The 20796-nt window shown below is 40.6% G+C and overlaps 1 protein-coding gene across 1 annotated transcript; it reads right to left on the bottom strand.

The window, feature by feature from the left end:
• Positions 1-721: 721 nt before the first annotated feature.
• On the bottom strand, positions 722-19796 carry LOC135475928 (beta-1,3-glucan-binding protein-like). The gene is made up of 10 exons (XM_064755891.1): positions 19713-19796; positions 16906-17060; positions 11928-12002; positions 10939-10999; positions 8570-8740; positions 5532-5609; positions 4453-4549; positions 2460-2531; positions 1854-1977; positions 722-975 (listed from the first exon to the last, which is right to left on the bottom strand). Exons 1-10 carry the CDS (start codon positions 19774-19776, stop codon positions 763-765), a joined length of 1110 nt encoding a protein of 369 aa, XP_064611961.1. The 5' UTR covers positions 19777-19796; the 3' UTR covers positions 722-762.
• Between the last annotated feature and the right edge of the window lie 1000 nt (positions 19797-20796).

Below are 20796 nucleotides of genomic sequence, written 5' to 3'. Positions count from 1 at the left end.
GTCAGCATGACTGGTTCTCATAACCACCATACCCAGGAACCTCTCGCGTTGTTCTAAAGTCAGTCGTCGCATGACTGCAGTGTTCTTTAAACACTGTGCAAGTCTGACATACTGGCTTTAACATTTTATACACCGTTTGACCTTGCGGTTTCGGCTGCCCACGGGTTTAAGTGTTTTTTCTCCTCCTGTTGCATCGGATTGGTGTGGGCTTACATGTAGCTTTCACCATGCAGGAATATGCTTGGACTCGTTGCTTTACTGGGTTAAGCAGACGGAATTCGCTGAAAACGCTGGCTAAATTGCAATTTATATGTGGTAAAGTGTCTTGTGGCAATGCGAGTCCATGCCGCGAAAATCCTGCCGCCATTGAAGTATCATGGCGAAGACACCAGACATGACACCCCACCCAGTCACATTATACTGACAATTGGCCAACTTATGATGTTTCCTTGCTCTAACCTCTCACTGCAGAGCTGCAAGCGAGGAAGCCGCAAGTACCGTTTTTAAAGTCTTTGGTATGACCCGATCCGGTGTTCTACAGTAAAGAATCAGTGTACAAATTTCGAATTCCTAGAACATTTCAATTTTAGCTGTTAGAATTTTTGACTTAAGTGTTAAGACGTTTGACAAATATAGCCCCTTATTATGAATTAATTAAAACCACCGAGAAATGCACCCAAACAGGGAAAAAAACAAGACTTTATACAATTTGATTGGTTTAATTTGGCAGATCTGTGAGAATATAGCTGTGCAGGTGTACTGTTAGTACGCCCAGATCTTGACGTAGTCCACTCTCATTGCAGCATTTTCTCCGTGCCAGGTCGGGTACCACTCATGCATGTGATTCCAGAACTTCTCCGTGGCAACACGGGGGCTGTCCTTATTCCGCCAGGGCATCGGGTGTGGGTAGTTCTTCACCCAGTCAAAGAAGATCCCATTGGTTCCTCCTACAGCGACGTTCATGATGACATAGAACTAAAGGCGACACACAAAGGAATACGTAACTGTGAGAGTAATGTTGATCTTCCAAACCACAGCATACAAAAAGCGTTACAAATTAAGGGGACATTCAAAGGGATGTAACTCTGCATGTATCTCTGCAATTCCAAATTAATATACAAATGATAATAAAAATGAAGGTAACAGCCAAAGGGATGTAACCCTGCAAGTAGTTTGTTTAGAGGCCTACCAAATCCTCTTCCCTCAATTTGTTTTTCTATCTATGTGGCTAACTAAACGTACAATATTGATTAAACAGATGAGATACTGTGCCCACCCGTCTACCTGGGTTGTCTAGATCACTGACCTGGACAACTATGGTTATTTTTTTGTTTTCTTCGCTTTAAAGGATTAGTGTCCAGATTTAGCTAATGGTTCTCATTACAAATTGTATAAACATATTGCCACTGAACAAAACTTTGAACAAAACTTTGAACCTTAACTTTGTTCATGGCTGTCAGTGTTATAAATTGGAACTTAAAATTTGTCCATTATTGGCCTCATCAAACTGGTGCAGCTGTATATTTGCTTCTACGGGTATAGCAAGAACCCACCAAGCACTCTGATGGTAATTGCCAGGTTAAAAAGCAAACAAACCTTGAGGATGGTCAACTGTGACGTCATGTCTATAGCTACATGAATATTACGTAGTCGGGCGTGATTCGCTATAAATCATTTACAATTCTAACCACTTAGGCTATTTGCTGCTATTGTGGTTCTCGTACAACCACATTTCAGGTACGTGACGAAGGTCGGCGGTCTACTTCGTGAGTTCTTGGGCTCGGCTTAAACACCAGTCAATCGATCATTCAATCAGTCAATCAATCAAATCAATCAATCATACCACAACTTACGTCCTTATCAAAGGGCGCATTATGCGCTTGTCCCCAGATGTTATTGCCAGGAATTTTGAAATGGTTATGGAAGCCATCCGAGGGCATTTCTAGGCCATAAACCAAAATATCATCCACGTACATCCTACAACGAGACCAGTATCTGCTTCAGCTGTCCTAAACATCAATCTAAAATTGCATTTTGATGCTTTAACTTATCTTTTCCACTAGGATATCATATTACATTCCAAACAAACCTCAAAACAAATCTAAAATCAACAGAACTCGGCAAACAAAAAAAGTGTAACTTACATTCAGTCGTGAACGAAATGTTAGGTTTTTACCGCTCGGTGAAATTGATCGTACAAGAAAGACAAAATTAGCTATTTTTGTTTGTTAGATAGCTAAAATATTATCTGATAAAAGCACAGTGAACTATATTTTTAACACACAGATATTCCAAAGATGTGTGCCGCCAACTCCAGATTCAACGTGCGTTATCTTACACTGTTACACAAGTTTAATTTGGTTTCATGAATGTCATCCTTGAAGTTCACAATGTAATGTCCAATGGAAATACTTTACATAATGAAAAAACAACTTGCAAAAAGAAAAACAAACACTCACTTGACATATGTTGCCGTCCAGTCCAGGGTATATTTATGGAAAGCGTCTCCATATGTTGCGCCGTGCAGAAAGCTGGTTGATAGGAATAGGATGTGATTGTTTATAAAATGCGTTGACAAAACAGCATTTTCAGTCACTCTAGTTCAGCGATGCCTAAAAAATTCCATGTAACATCACTGCATTTGTTTACCCAATTCTGCTTACCCGGTAAACCATAGTGCTACTGGGGTATTAAGTCGCAACTATTTAAATATTCATATGAAGAGTTAGAATAAAACCTTAACTGATGTAAACTGACAAAAGAACGTATTTCGCCTGTTACGTTTGACTATGACTGTCACTGCTCTTGACTCTCATCGCCACTCTGGTTTTACTCTCTGTGCTGTACGTCCATCACACTGACGTCGCTGTTCTGTTTTTCTCTCTGTGCTCTACGTCTATCACACTGTCGTCGCTGTTCTGTTTTTACTCTCTGTCCTGTACGTCTATTACACTGAAGTCACTGATTTGGTCTTAATTTGTGTGCTGTACGTCTATCACACTGTCGTCGCTGTTCTGTTTTTACTCTCTGTGCTGTACATCTATCACACTGAAATAACTGATTTGGTCTAAATCTCTATGCTGTACGTCTATCACACTGAAGTCCCTGCTCTGGTGCTAATCTGTGTGCTGTACGTCTATCACACTATCGTCGCTGCTCTGGTCTTACTCTCTATGCTGTACGTCTATCACACTGAAGTCACTGCTCTTGTTTTACTCTTTGTGCTGTACGTCTATCACATTGTCGTCACTGTTCTGTTTTCACTCTCCCTGCTGTTCGTCCATCACACTTAAGTCACTGTTCTGGTGCTAATCTCTGTGCTCTACGTCTATTACACTGACGTCGCTGTTCTGTTTTTCTCTCTGTGCTCTACGTCTATCACACTGTCGTCGCTGTTCTGTTTTTACTCTCTGTCCTGTACGTCTATTACACTGAAGTCACTGATTTGGTCTTAATCTGTGTGCTGTACGTCTATCACACTGTCGTCGCTGTTCTGTTTTTACTCTCTGTGCTGTACATCTATCACACTGAAATCACTGATTTGGTCTAAATCTCTGTGCTGTACGTCTGTCACACTGAAGCACTGTCGTCACTGTTCTGTTTTTACTCTCTGTGCTGTACGTCTATCACACTGAAGTCACTGCTCTGGTGCTAATCTCTAGGCTTTACGTCTATTACACTGTCGTCACTGAAGTCACTACTCTGTTTTTACTCTCTGTGCTGCATGTCTATCACACTGTCGTCACTGTTCTGTTTTTACTCTACATGCTGTACGTCTGTCACACTGTCATCACTGAAGTCACTGCTCTGTTTTTACTCTCTGTGCTGTACGTCTATCACACTGAAGTCACTGTTTTGGTCTGTGCTTCGGTTATTATCACACCACTTGACATGCCTCTGTCGTTATGCGCAACGAAACAACATCTGATGTCGAAACAAACACCTTTGGATAGCAAAGTAGTTTGATTGAGATATAATTTACTTCTTTGCTTGATTGGTTTGGGACCTCAATCATCTTGTAGATTTTTCTCGCGCTCTGCCCTGTTCCTATCACCATCATGTTCAACGGCGAAAATGACCAATCATATAAATTAATAAATAAATGTTTTTTGTTACCCAGAAAAGTACAAAAATAAATTAAAATAGTTTAAGGAAATGATACCACAGGAATTCATCACACAAATTAACTATTTTCAGCATGTTCCTTGAAATAGATTTAAGTGAAATTGTTATGGAGAAAGTGACTTAGTTATAGTCAGACAGAGGAATCATATTTTGTTGTTTTGTAAATGGTAGTTTTAAAGGTCAGAGAAAAATTACAAAAATAAAATAGTTTTAGGAATAGCTTTTGTCTGTCGCTACGAATGGCACCAACTGGATCTGATCGTTGACTTTTACATTATTACGCTAAATATGAATGGCAAAAGTAACAGAAGAAATCAGGGTACTTACTGTTCACCCGATAAATGCTTGTCTGTTTCTACAGAGTTGCCGAAGTGAAGGGAAGCGGTAGCACGCTGAGCACCCATATTACCGTAGTTGATGTTACCTGACATTGATCAATAAGGTTTGTGAAAAGTCAAAGGTTAGCGGTTACACGCTCTATAGCACGCATGATATATGAACGTAGACGTCAACAGAAGACATTCGCATACATTGTACCTGCAGTCAATCATAACTGGACGTCTCGGGTAAGTAATCCGGAGGCGAATTTCCAAAACAGCGTTGAACACAAACCAATAAAGGACCATGAAAGTGTATACAGAAAGAAGTTAGGACCGACTCCTGCAAAGCAAACAGTCTGCCGTTTTCAGTGATGATGGAAAAATGCAACGTATGTTCTAGGCGAATAAATAAGATAGATCAGTACTTAGATCATGTACCAAGCCACCAATAGTTTGTTAATCAAAACATATATCTCAGTTGCGCTTGTTGCGTTTGTTCACACATCCAATATGGCAGTTATCGTCTCCGAAAATCACAGTGGCTTCGTTTTCTATTGACTTTTACCTTTTTCTTGTCTGTTACTAGTTAAGTGGTTTAGTACGATATCATTGAGATATAAATACTTGGCGGAATTGACATAATACACGTAAATAAAGAGTAACACACAAGACTTTATACGAAAAGGATCCTTTAGCAAAGTTACACGCTTTACAGCATACGAATTAAGTGACACATATATTGTTATGTATAGTTAATTTATAAATTTATTTGATTGGCGTTCCAGAGCTCGGAAGAAACGCACGATCATTCGCAGACAGGCCGACCTTCTCACGAAGCACCAGAGAGGAAACTGATGGCTTAAATATGGTAGGGGTAAACTGTGTTCAATCCCATGTACAGAACATAATAGTGATGAACTTTTTGGTTGAATATGACAGCAACATCAGCTCTCAAGGTTGCCCTGTTAGTAACAGTGCACATTATATTCCAAAGTTTAACAGTCAAGGAACTTGTGAAGAACAAATATTAGAAACAGTTCAGTGAAAATTGGTGCCTTATGATATCCATTCACTTCACCGGCTTACCTGTAGTCTCTGCAAAGTCCATCTCTCCAGACCTAGGCCAGGAACCATAATAGTAATTTCTCGGCATTATCCATAGAGCTATAGGGAGAAAGAGGGAGAGATAGGTGCTCAGTGTAACATGACATAAGCTATAATTAGGGAAATTTATTTGTTGAAACAAACGCAGAATGACATGTAGTAACGTTGCCAAGACCCACACGTCATTAAGCGACAGGAAAGAAAACAGGTTAACAGGAGCACTAAGTGTTGAAGTGTCACAGAAGGAAGCTAGAAGTAGATACAACCTTATATGTTATGCTAACTGTCGAGAATTCAGATAGATACACCGTATGTAATCATCGCTAATATACCCACATGTACATATGGGAATGCAGACAGATACACCGTACGCAATCACCGCTCATATACAAACACAGGTACATATGAAAATGCAGATAGATACACCGTATGCAATCGGCGCTAAAATACCCATATGTACAGATGAGAATGCAGACAGATACACCGCATGCAATGAGCGCTAATATATACAGATGCACATATGAGAATGCAGATAGATACGCCGTATGCAATCAGCGCTAATACACCAACATGTACATATGAGAGTGCATATAGATACACCGCATGCAATCAGCGCTAATATACCCATATGTAGATATGAGAATGCAGACAGATACACCGTACGCAATCACCGCTCATATACAAACACAGGTACATATGACAATTCAAATAGATACACCGTATGCAATCAGCGCTAAAATTCCCATATATACGTATGAGAATGCAGACAGATACACCGCATGCAATGAGCGCTAATATATACAGATGCACATATGAGAATGCAGATAGATACACCGTATCCAATCAGCACTAATATACACACATCTACATATGAGATTGCGGATAGATACACCGCATGCAATCAGCGCTAATATACCCATATGTAGATATGAGAATGCAGATAGATACACTGATTGCAATAAGCGCTAATATACCCACATGTACATATGACAATTCAAATAGATACACCGTATGCAATCAGCGCTAAAATTCCCATATATACGTATGAGAATGTGGATAGATACACCATATGCAATCAGCGCTTATATACACACATGTACATATGACAATTCACATAGATACACCGTATGCAATCAGCGCTAATATACTCACATGTACATACGAGAATGCAGATAGATACACTGATTGCAATCAGCGCTAATATACCCACGTGTACATATGCCAAAGCTCTCTAAATTGCAACCATCCAATACTGATATTCACAGCCAGACAGCCTAATTAAGCATCGCATTTATACGTGTACCAGATGTATCGGTGTTTTTCACCGATTTGTACAAAACGTATTGGTATATCAAAACAGACTTCGTGCACCAACCAATTAATAGGTATCCCTGGTTAATGATAAGACCAAAGACCAATTTCCAAATAACAGAGATTCTGGATACTCCGGCGATATTTACTTCAAAGAGAACTGCACTCATTGTTAATTGACATTTGGTAACTTGGACGTAAAGTGGATGTGACAGGATATCGCTGTGGTATTTATACAAATATAATTCCAGGTGTATCGATTCCTTTAAACTCAGATAAGGTGGATAGATATCTTTCACAACCTTTCGCTACATATGCATTGTTTAAATTCAACAGATCATCAACATAATTAGTCGATGTTTCCACACGGAGGAGATTTATCAGTCTTTAGCCGATGTTTGCATTCACATGTAGGAGATTTATCAGTATATAGAAAATGTTTGCATTCACATGTATGAAATTTATCAGTATATAGCCAATGTTTGCATTCACATGTAGGAGATGTATCAGTATATAGCCAATGTTTGCATTCACATGTAGGAGATGTATCAGTATATAGCCAATGTTTGCATTCACATGTAGGAGATGTATCAGTATATAGCCAATGTTTGCATTCACATGTAGGAGATGTATCAGTATATAGCCGATGTTTGCATTCACATGTAGGAGATGTATCAGTATATAGCCGATGTTTGCATTCACATGTAGGAGATGTATCAGTATATAGCCAATGTTTGCATTCACATGTAGGAGATGTATAAGTATATAGCCAATGTTTGCATTCACATGTAGGAGATGTATAAGTATATAGCCAATGTTTGCATTCACATGTAGGAGATGTATCAGTATATAGCCGATGTTTGCATTCACATGTAGGAGATGTATCAGTATATAGCCGATGTTTGCATTCATATGTAAGAGATGTATCAGTATATAGCCGATGTTTGCATTCATATTTACGGTATTTTTTTGGTACCTCTATATAGCAGACATGAACATTATTGGTAAATCGGACAATTTTTGAACGTATGTTTAATTGTACTATACTTATCCATACATAGCCGTTTTCTGTGATCATACTTAGTTGTTAAGCCAAGTGGTACCCATCCGTGTACCATATTCACCGGAATATACACCAGGGCATCATGTACATGCTGTAGGCCGTATTTCATCGGTTATGTGTGACCATTTTCCATCTATCACATTGTCGTCGATGCTCTCGTCTTACTGTCTATGTTGTATGTCTTGTCTCATATTGTATTCCAGCATAAACCAGGATTCTGCTGGTGGACTAAGCATCCCCGTTGCCTGGTCCCTTTTCATTGTTTTAATGTAATTGTATGTTAAATATGATGACAATAGAGCATTTTGAGTAACTCTAGAATAGTGAGGTCTAATAACTTGCAATTACCATCACTGCATATTATTTTTACCTAGTTCTGCTTAAGCAATGGCACTGGAAGGGGTTGTAAATTGGTACTATTTATGCATTTACATGAACAGTAAGAATAAAACAAAGACTGAGGTAAACTGACAAGATGCCGTATTTTACCGCTTACGTGTCACTGTTTACCAGCCATGACATTGTCGTCGCTGCTCTGGTCTTACTCTCTATGCTGTACGTCTTTAATTATATTGTATGCGTGTTCGTATGTACGTAAGTATGTGTGAAAGTTTTCTACCAGTGCTCATTTGACCACAAAACTCACCGGGCCACAGCCAGTCCCCAAGTGGCATTCGAGCCGAAATCTCCACCTTGCCGTACTTGAAATCCGTCTTTCCTCTCAAGAAGGACGACATGACCGGAGGCAGAATACCGAGTTTGTTGGCATCTCGCACACAACCATTGTTCCAGTCAATTGTACAATACCCGTACAGCTCTGAATATAGAAGGTGTGTTGCTGTACATGAACGTGCAAATTAGATAGCTGTTTGGAGTTGTGCATCAGTGCGCATGCGCACAACGGTTCATACAAACAAAAAAGCGCACAGCAATTTATGAATATGGTATATATTAATTGCATTGACGACAGCCAAAGATACAACATAGTTCTAGTTTTTATTTTATTTATACTTTTCTAAGTTTTCAGGGGCCTCCGTGGCTCAGTCGGTTAGCGCGCTAGCGCAGCGTAATGACCCAGGAGCCCCTCACTAATGCGGTCGCTATGAGTTCAAGTCCAGCTCATGTTGTCGTCCTCTCTGGCCGTAAGTGGGAAGGTCTTTCAGCAACCTGCGGATGGTCGTGGGTTTCCCTTGGGCTGTGCCCGGTTTCCTCTGACCATAAAGCTGGCCGCTGTGGTGTAAGTGAAATATTCTTGAGTACGGCGTAAAACACCAATCAAATAAATAAGTAAATAAATCTAAGTTTTTACCTTAAAACAATGCTGCAACCCAAGTTCTTCATGTCAACGATCAACTACAGATGCACCAAATTTGTCAAACTATGTGTGACTGGCAAAGCGACAAGATGTTTTAACGTGAATACAGAGCAGCCATTTGAGACCGTTTGTTCCACAGCGAAGAAATCCCGGTCATGCGTGTTGGATACAGTTATCTCCCTTTGTGAACATCTGTCAATGTCAGGTGTAAATCGGTTACAGGGGTTTTAGGGGTGGAGCTGGACGGTGGGTTGTTGATCCAAAATGAGCTGTAACCTTATCTACAGGAGAATACCTGTTAACATTATATGGTGTGATATTTTAAGCTACATTTTGAGGTCCAATATGCGAGTAGAACAGAGGGTATATCTGAGCATTATTTAGTGCAGTATTTTGGACTCTTTATGTGCAATGACCGGAGGTGTGATGCTCGGGAAATATAGGGTGTATCCGAGTCTTATTTGGTCTAGGATGTTTGGCTTACTCTTGACGTACAAGGTTACATGATATGGCGTGAGCTGAACAGAGGACATATTTGAGCATTATTTAGTCTAGGATGTTTGGCTTACTCTTGACGTACAAGGTTACATGATATGGCGTGAGCTGAACAGGGACAAATTTGAGTCTTATTTGGTCTAGGATGTTTGGCTTACTCTTGACGTACAAGGTTACATGATATGGCGTGAGCTGAACAGAGGACATATTTGAGCATTATTTAGTCTAGGATGTTTGGCTTACTCTTGACGTACAAGGTTACATGATATGGCGTGAGCTGAACAGGGACAAATTTGAGTCTTATTTGGTCTAGGATGTTTGGCTTACTCTTGACGTACAAGGTTACATGATATGGCGTGAGCTGAACAGAGGACATATTTGAGCATTATTTAGTCTAGGATGTTTGGCTTACTCTTGACGTACAAGGTTACATGATATGGCGTGAGCTGAACAGAGGACATATTTGAGCATTATTTGGTCTAGGATGTTTGGCTTACTCTTGACGTACAAGGTTACATGATATGGCGTGAGCTGAACAGGGACAAATTTGAGCATTATTTAGTCTAGGATGTTTGGCTTACTCTTGACGTACAAGGTTACATGATATGGCGTGAGCTGAACAGGGACAAATTTGAGCAATATTTAGTCTAGGATGTTTGGCTTACCCTTGACGTACAAGGTTACATGATATGGCGTGAGCTGAACAGGGACAAATTTGAGCATTATTTGGTCTAGGATGTTTGGCTTACTCTTGACGTACAAGGTTACATGATATGGCGTGAGCTGAACAGAGGACATATTTGAGCATTATTTAGTCTAGAATGTTTGGCTTACTCTTGACGTACAAGGTTACATGATATGGCGTGAGCTGAACAGAGGACATATTTGAGCATTATTTAGTCTAGGATGTTTGGCTTACTCTTGACGTACAAGGCTCCATGATATGGCGTGAGCTGAACAGGGACAAATTTGAGCATTATTTGGTCTAGGATTTTATACTCACTCGTGATCTTCAGGGTTCTGTGATGATATGTATGGGACGTGTGGAACACAGGACATATCTCAATATAACTGGTTTCACCTTTTTTTTTTTTGATATTCATATTTTTTTCACATATTTCTGACATGCAAGACCGTGTAACAAATTTGGGATAGAACATCGAAGATACCTGAGCATTACGTCTAGTTTTTGATTTTAAACTCACTCTTGAGGTCAAGTGTTCCATGGTACAGGAAGTCACCGCCGAATCTGTCTGACGTCAAAGTCTATGACATACAAACAAGAAAACATAACACAAGTAAAGAGATCAGTTGGACTGGTTTTATAAGAAAGAAGTACAACCGAAAATGACAGAATAACCGTACCTGTCATTTATTTATTTATTTATATATTTGATTAGTGATTTACGCCGTGCTCAACCGCGGCCAGCATTATCGTGGGAGGAAGGCGGTCAGAGCCTGGGGGAAACCCAGGACCACCCGCACGGTGCTGGAAGGCCTTACCAGGTACGTCAGCCATTAAATCTGAGATCTGTTTCATTCTTCCAAGCTTAGCTTTCAGAAATACAGAACTGCACTCTTCCATTTACAAACCTAAAACCAGTGAGATGTACACGATCTAAAGGGAGACTGACAAATTGTTTGGAAGTATTAACTTTAATTTGTGTGTTACTAATGAACAGAATGATCTATAATCAATTACACTGTGAAAAAAACATGGTCTTAATTTTGGGAAGAGCAGCCGAGTTCACCCTAGCAACCGAGTCGGTGCGTCGGTTACATCTGTGTTATTTGCGATGCTGTGGCCTTTATTATTCCCACATAAAGAGGTGATATGAATTTAGAATTACCTTGATATCACAGGACACCTCTGTTTGTGGCGCACAGTGTTGCAGATGAGAGGACCGAGTTACAGGTTAGTGAATGTAACAGTTCAGAGTGGAACTGCGGAATGTGGAAGCTAAGCTGGGACCATAGCTAACCGATCTCAGAGCTAGTCGGCCATGAACATTTAATAATTGTAATTATCTTCATTTAGATGAACGATGGAATTCAGGCACTATTCTGATTAAGGGCGCTATTTTAATACATCACTCCAGTTCACTTCTTTGTAAATTTTAGCATTGAAAATGATTGCCCAATATGTGAATCTTGAATGGATATAATATACAGTAAATATTTTTGTGTGACTCACAGGCCGAATGAAAAGTTTCCCATCCCGTGTGTAGGTGTTCCTGGTATCCGGACTGTAGAACTCAAATTCATTGTGCTGCGTAGGAAAAATAACAAACGGGAGCATTTATTATATGGGTAAATAATGTATACTCACTTGGGTCGTTTTCAGACAAGCGACTTTGGCGATTCGCTCCCTCAAATAAACAAAAGAAATCACCTCATTGCAGATGTTACCAAACGGAAAGAGAACACCTCCCAACAGATGAGATCTCGCTGTAAGTAAGTACATGTAAGTAGAACAATTAATGCGATAGGAAAACCGGGCAGTGAAGAAGCTACTAAAAGGAAATATGAAAGGCTTGGTTTTTATTTTTAATATGAAGTAAATGATGTGGCCTAACATATAAAAGTGCAAATGGGGAGCAAAAATTGCTTTGAGTAGCAGTTTTCCATAGGCCCCAGTGGTCAGTCTGGAAATTAAGTACCCTGCTGAGGTGACGTCAACGGTGATCGTTGTCACAACTTTGTTGGCTGGAGAGGCTGCTTTAGGGGCACTAGGTGGCACCCATATTTCCAGCATGTTCATCCTTGACGCCATCTCTGAACGCGTGCATTGAGGGAAGACATTAACTGTGCACAACATGATTGTATATTACAAGCTTTCGGAGAGTAATTTCTCCATCATTAGGTAAAGTGACATCTGCAAATGGATGGACTCACAACAATCAGGGTATATATACATACTGGGTGAGAACAACTCATAGACCCAAGCTGAAGGAACATAAAACAAAACCACCAGGTCTGTCTGCCTGTACAAAACCCGTGGCATAACCTAACATACGTGACTCTTCAAGTATACACACATAGTATGTGCAATAATGAACAGAACAGGTTTACTAATAACATCTACACAATAGGGCCAGTCATAGGCCTGACCAGTGGGAAAAGATGTCATACAATAATGTAACCCTGATTACTTATAGAGAGTACATATCAACACAGTTTATACATACAGACATCTATATACATTATGTACAGTCGGTCAGATACTTGACACAAAGTACTCAGCCAGGATTTGACAGAATTCATTTATTTATTTATTTGATTGGTGTTTTACGCCGTACTCAAGAATATTTCACTTATACGACGGCGGCCAGCATAATAGTGGGAGAAAACCGGGCAGAGCCCGGGGGAAACCCACGACGATCCGCAGGTTGCTTGCAGACCTTCCCAATTACAGCAAGAGAAGAAGCCAACATGATTTGGACTTGAACTCACAGCGAGCGCACTGGTGAGAGGCTCCTGGGTCATTACTCTGCACTAGCCGGCTAACCAACTGAGCCACTTTGGCAGAATTCATACGTTAAAGAGGTATATTGGGCTGGATGATAACGTATTATTTAAAGATGGTTTGCTGAGCTATGCACATAGATTCCTTGATTCTGAGTTTTAAGTCAGTTTTACTCTGTCCCAAAACATCTACAGATATCCTATTAGGTGTATCACCAATACATATACAGATATCCTATTAGGTGTATCACCAATACATATACAGATATCCTATTAGGTGTATCACCAATACATATACAGATATCCTATTAGGTGTATCACCGATACATATACAGATATCCTATTAGGTGTATCACCAATACATATACAGATATCCTATTAGGTGTATCACCAATACATATACAGATATCCTATTAGGTGTATCACCGATACATATACAGATATCCTATTAGGTGTATCACCAATACATATACAGATATCCTATTAGGTGTATCACCAATACATATACAGATATCCTATTAGGTGTATCACCGATACATATACAGATATCCTATTAGGTGTATCACCAATACATATACAGATATCCTATTAGGTGTATCACATATACAGTGGCCTGCAAAGGCGGAGAATTTCTATTGATGGTTAGATATATTATGGTAGCTTAACCTCTCGAATATATATCTGTAGATCTTACAAATATAGCTAGAAGGACATCCTCCACAATTTATTTTGTATACACAATTGCTCCCTAATGGCTCATCCTCGTTATCCTTATATGGGAAAAATAAGGCTGTAGTACAGCTATTTCTGTGAACAAGGTTTATATCTACAGCTGGTATCAGTTAGTTGACAGATTTAGGTTAGTTCTGAAGCTGATTCGAGGTTGGGCCGAGGTATACCAGCTGTATGTAAATCTGTTTCTTTGCAGGGCCAAAATACTACTCCTTGATTTGAGAAGGAGTGAACTATTTATTTACAAAGTGTCTAACTGTCTTGTTGATGATGTGTTTAGCAAATGGATTACACAGTAACATCTGTTTGATGCTATTAACTATTATGCATGAAATTTGTATACGAACTGCAGATGTGCCATGCTCTATACAGTAGCGTTCGGACGAGATTGATCGTATTTGGTTGGACTGAAGTTGATCCAATTTGTATACAGTCATGTGTAAGTAGGTTTCCTGTAGACGGTCGTTTCTTTTGCAAAATCAGATTTGATGATCAGAGTATCGAGGAAAGGAAGGGTTCCACTGATTTCGGTTTTAGTATTAAATTTAATGGCTGGATGGCAGCAGTTGAGTTAATTGAGGAATAGTTTCGAATGTTGACAGTTTCTGAATGACAGAAATGTGTGGTCAACACAGAGTTCATAGATCAGAGGGAAGAAATCCAAGCTGCTCTCATGGGGTCTACATAGAGTTCACAGAGCAGAGGGAAGGAATCCAAGCTGCTCCCATGGGGTCTACATAGAGTTCACAGATCAGAGGGAAGATATCCAAGCTGCTCCCATGGGGTCAACAAAGCGTTTATAGTGCAGGAAGAAGAAATCCAAGCTGCTCTCATGGGGTCTACAAAGCGTTTATAGTGCAAAGGGAAGAAATCCAAGCTGCTCTCATGGGGTCTACAAAGCGTTTATAGTGCAAAGGGAAGAAATCCAAGCTGCTCCCATGGGGTCTACATACCATTTATAGTGCAAAGGGAAGAAATCCAAGCTGCTCTCATAGGGTCTACATAGCGTTTATAGTGAAGAGGGAAGGAATCCAAGCTGCTCTCATGGGGTGTACAAAGCGTTTATAGTGCAGGGGGAAGAAATCCAAGCTGCTCCCATGGGGTCTACAAAGCGTTTATAGTACAGGGGGGAGTAATCCAAGCTGCTCTCATGGGGTCAACAAAGCGTTTATAGTGCAGGGGGAAGAAATCCAAGCTGCTCTCATGAGGTCTACAAAGCGTTTATAGTGCATGGAGAAGAAATCCAAGCTGCTCTAATGAGGTCTACAAAGCGTTTATAGTGCAGAGGGAAGAAATCTAAGCTGCTCTCATGGAGTCTACATAGCATTTATAGTGCAGAGGGAAGAAATCCAAGCTGCTCTCATGGATATGGCATTGATATCATTTGTTCTTGAAGAAGTCAGCCATGATTGGGTTAAGCGGGGATCCCATAGCGATCCCATCAACGTAATAGCAGTTATTAAATTTAAATTAAATTTAATTGGGAATTGCTAGAGACAAGTTGGAGGGTTCATTTGATTTGTTGTCTTGTAAAATAGAAAAATGCTATACAATTGTTTTGTGTCACATTATACCTCTTGGTTATAGACTTGGTTAGAGAAGGGGTTAACACTCGATGAGATTTCCATGGACTTGTAAGTCGTGTCAAAGGATCTGGGGATACACCACGTGAGTATTTCAGGCAATACCGTTAAAGTAACAATGCTTTAAAATATTTATAATTATAAACAAAAATGGTTTAGATAAGTGTGTTTTCGCACCAGATATTATAACACAGCAAACTACCTGAAGTAATTGTCTTTTTTATGTTTCAAAGCGAGGAAAACATACAAATGATGCCAGAATCAGATGAAAGAGCATGGAATCTTATTTAAAACAAGTTTTTTTGTTTTCGATTTTTTCTTTCTGGAGAAAAGGGTATTCGAAAATATTGATATGTGCCGGGGTATTTGGGACCACCGCTTGGTATATATCGTCTTTCCATAATAATGTTCTAAATAAGGATGTGATGCATTTTTAATATATGTATTTAAATGTAAATTTGTTGTTTATACTCAAACAAATGGATTTAATCTGATTTCTGATAATATTTCTACATACATTACAAATATAAATATGATAAAAATCCAGGATTTTGTTAGATGAAAACACAAAGTTCTAGTGCAAATATATTTATTAAACATGCGTTACATCCTCATTTATAACATTATTACGCAATAACAATATATCCCAAGAAGAGCTCCTAAATACCCAGTATGCAAAATATCATTTTCTAATGTCTTATTATCTTTAAAGAAAAATCGAAAAAAATTATTGATGACAGCATTTACAACTAACTTTTCACACTCTTTCAACTGGACAATATTTAATATTTATGTATTCTTCACCTCTGAGAGTCCTAAACAAGGATATTTCACTTAATGTACAGGTATGAGTGGGTGGGACCAGGTGTATTTCCTTCGCTGGAGGGCCTAACCGATGGCTGTCATTGTACACCTAAGTGAGTTAGCTAATAATGTGACGATGGTTACGAATATTTGCTACACCAAGTGGCAAGGTTACGAATACTTATTCCACCAAGCGACGTGGTAACGAATACTTACTCCACCAAGCGACGTGGTTGTGACTAGTTGCTACATCAAGAGACGTGGTTACGAATACTTACTCTACCAAGCGACGTGGTGTCGAATACTTACTCCACCAAGCGACCTGGTTACGAATATTTGCTACACCATGTGGCGTGGTTACAAATACTTACTACGCCAAGGGGGGTGTTTACGAATACTTACTCCACCATGCGACGTGGTTACGAATACTTACTCGACCAAGCGACGTGGTTACGAATACTTACTCCACCAAGCGACGTGGTTGCGACCAGTTGCTACACCAAGCGACGTGGTTACGAATACTTACTCCACCAAGCGACGTGGTTCAGAATACTTACTACACCAAGTGGCGTGGCTACGAATACTTACACCACCAAGCGACGTGGTCGCGTCCAGAGTCCATTTGTTTTTATCCAAGAAATTGAAGTCATCATGAAAGATAAGCCTGAGAGTTGCCCGGGAGACTGGCCTAGGGGGTAAAACCGCTCTCTCATTCCTACTGCCATCTATTTGGGTCATATTAACTACAAAAAAGGAACAGACGTCTCTAAAACAATAGGAATAGGACAGGAATAAAACACAAGCACTTGTATTTGTTTGTCCGCCAGTGTTTTACGGTTTGTTCGCCAATGTATTACGGTTTGTTCGCTAGTGTATTACGGTTTGTCCGCTAATGTATTACGGTTTTTCTGCCGGTGTATTACGGTTTGTCCGCCAGTGTATTACGGTTTGTTCGCCAGTGTATTACGGTTTGTTCGCCAATGTATTACGGTTTGTCTGCCGGTGTATAACGGTTTGTCCGCTAATGTTTTACGGTTTGTCTGCCAGTGCATTACGGTTTGTCCGCCAGTGTATTACGGTTTGTCTGCCAGTGTATTACGGTTTGTCCGCCAGTGTATTACGGTTTGTCTGCCAGTGTATTACGGTTTGTCCGCTAATGTTTTACGGTTTGTCTGCCAGTGTATTACGGTTTGTCCGCCAGTGTATTACGGTTTGTCTGCCGGTGTATTACGGTTTGTCCGCTGATGTTTTACGGTTTGTCTGCCAGTGTATTACGGTTTGTCCGCCAGTGTATTACGGTTTGTCTGCCAGTGTATTACGATTTGTCCGCCGGTATATTACGTCTAACCGTTGTAAATCCACACGTCTATTGAAAAAAGCGTAAATGGGTGAATGTTTTTTTTTACGGAAAAGGTAACACTATAAGTCAGCTTTCAATCTGCAGTTCGACAAGGTCATGTGATATGCCATAGTGGACATCGGGTCACTCGTAACCCACACGTATATGGTTAAAAGGCACAACAGTGTTCCCCTAACATCAGAGGAAACAGGTGCGTTCTCGAGTTATAGAAATAACTTGCTTCAAAATGATAGCCAATAGTTAATTGATTGATAGATTGATTGATTGATTGATTGATTGATTGATTGATTGATTGATTGCTTGCTTGCTTGCTTGCTTGCTTGCTTGCTTGCTTGCTTGCTTGCTTGCTTGCTTGATTGATTGATTGATTGATTGATTGATTGATTGATTGATTGATTGATTGATTGATTGATTGATTGATTGATTGATTGATTGATTGATTGATTGATTGATTGATTGATTGATTGATTGATTGATTGATTGATTGATTGATTGATTGATTGATTGATTGATTGATTGATTGATTGATTGATTGATTGATTGATTGATTGATTGATTGATTGATTGATTGATTGATTGATTGATTGATTGATTGATTGATTGATTGATTGATTGATTGATTGATTGATTGATTGATTGATTGATTGATTGATTGATTGGTTGATTGATTCATTAATTCATTCATTCATTCATTCATTACACGACAAAATTTTTATATTTGGTATGATTGCTGATGTTTTTTCCCAGTTCGGAAGGAGGCAATAAAGTGCAATGCGGGGATCAGTATACTGGGTGGGAGGCGCTGTATGGTGTGTTCGGCATGCTTGGTCAGTATACTGGGAGGGAGGCGCTGTATGTTTGATGTTTTCGGCATGCTTGGCGATGGGGTCAGTATACTGGGAGAGAAGCGCTGTATGTCTGGTGTGGTCGACATGCTTGGCGCTGGGGTCAGTATGTTGGGTGGGAGGCGCTCTATATCTGGTTTGTTCGGTATTCTTGGCGCGAGGGTCAGTAAGCTGGGTGGGAGGCGATGTATGTCTGGTGTGTTCGGCATGTTTGGTGCTGGGGTCAGTATACTGGGAGGGAGGCACTGTATGTTTGATGTTTTCGGCATGCTTGGCGATGGGGTCAGTATACTGGGTGGGAGGCGATGTATGGTGTGTTCTGCATGCTTGGTGCTGGGGTCAGTATACTTGGAGGGAGGCGATGTATGTCTGGTGTGTTCGGCATGCTTGGCGCAGAGGTAAGTATGTTGGATGGGAGGCGCTGTATGTCTGGTGTGTTCGGTATTCTTGGCGCGGGGGTCAGTATGCTGGATGGGAGGCGATGTATGTCTGGTGTGTTCGGCATGCTTTGTGCGGCGGTCAGTATGCTGGGTGGGAGGCGCTTTATGTCTGGTGTGTTCGGTATTCTTGGCGCGGGGTTCAGTATACTGGGTGGGAGGCGATGTATGTCTGGTGTGTTCGGTATTCTTGGCGCGGAGGTCAATATACTGGGTGGGAGGCGCTGTATGTCTGGTGTGTTCGGTATTCTTGGCGCAGAGGTAAGTATGCTGGGTGGGAGGCGCTGTATGTCTGGTGTGTTCGGCATGCTTGGCGCGGGGTCAGTATGCTGGGTGGGAGGCGCTTTATGTCTGGTGTGTTCGGCATGCTTTGTGCAATGGTCAGTATACTGGGTGAGAGGCGCTGTATGTCTGGTGTGTTCGGTATTCTTGGCGTGGGGGTCAGTATGCTGGATGGGAGGTGCTGTATGTCTGGTGTGTTCGGCATTGTGTTTCACTCAGGCCGCATTAGGCCTATACATGTACGAAGCCGGCTTCGGGACCGACCTGTTACTCAGAAACACTTTGGTATACATCATTTTTTAATTTTTACAGGTCGTTGAATTCAGAGTATGCAAGCAAAACACAATTTAGTGATGGCATGGTGATCTACCATGCGAGTTCGTCCTCCACTCATAATGTTGACCCTCACATTATAAGTGAGACACTTTGTGAGTATGGCATAATGTAACAACCAAATAAATAAATACTCACGGTGAACTGGCGTGATGGCGGCCAGCGCATGCCCATAGACCAGGAAGCTCAGAAAGATCAGCATGTTACCACGACAGCCCCAGAACGTTGTGACTAAAATACGGATTACGACACAGTTATATATAAAAATAATTCCTGTGCACTAGGTAATCACGTGGAGAACTGGTGTCAGAAAACATATATAAATGTATATTTTAAGGCGAGAGCGCGTTGACATTATAATGCTGATTGCCCCACCTCCAAGTCTGCTCACCTGTCCGTAGTAAGATAATGGTTTGACACATCGTCATCTGGTTCATTCTGTCTCAGTGCTGACCAACTCTTGCTCAGATAAGTGCAGAGATAAACTGCATAGAACGTTAAAAACAAAACAATATATAGATTATATTTTCGTGGTTAGATTGGAGTCGGTCTTGGACGAAACACCGTACGAAATCTACGAAAGAAACTGTTTTCTCTACATTGTATGTTAGAAAGGTTTTAACTTCCCTCACACTGGTTTCATATGGAGGAATGAATCAGTTTATTTATTTGATTGACGTTTTCCATCGTATTCGATGTCTGGCCGATTCACACAAGACGAATAAGCCATGGCATTGTGAGCTAGGTCCGAATAAGCCACTGCTTTGTGAACCAGGTCCGAATAAGCCATCGCATTGTAAGCTGGGCCCGAATAATCCATCGCGGTGTGAGCTACGTCCGAATAAACCCCCGAACTGTGAAATAGACCCGAATCAACCATCGCATTGTGAGCGAGGTGGGAATACGCCCACCGTGTTGTGAGCTAGGACCGAATAAGCCACCGCATTGTGAGTTTAGTCCGAATAAGCCACTGCATTGTGAACCAGGTCCGAATATACGCCACCGCATTGTGAGCCAGGTCCGGATATAAGACAGCGCATTGTGAGCTAAATCCGAATATACGCCACCGCATTGTCAGCCAGGTCCGGATATAAGACAGCGCATTGTGAGCTAACTCCGAATATACGCCACCGCATTGTCAGCCAGGTCCGGATATAAGACAGCGCATTGTGAGCTAAATCCGAATATACGCCACCGCATTGTGAGCTAGGTCCGGATATAA

The sequence above is a fragment of the Liolophura sinensis genome, chromosome 9, assembly GCF_032854445.1.
Source record: "Liolophura sinensis isolate JHLJ2023 chromosome 9, CUHK_Ljap_v2, whole genome shotgun sequence".
Taxonomy (NCBI): domain Eukaryota; kingdom Metazoa; phylum Mollusca; class Polyplacophora; order Chitonida; family Chitonidae; genus Liolophura; species Liolophura sinensis.
Note: the sequence above shows the minus strand (reverse complement) of the source record. Positions and strands in the feature narration are given on the sequence as shown.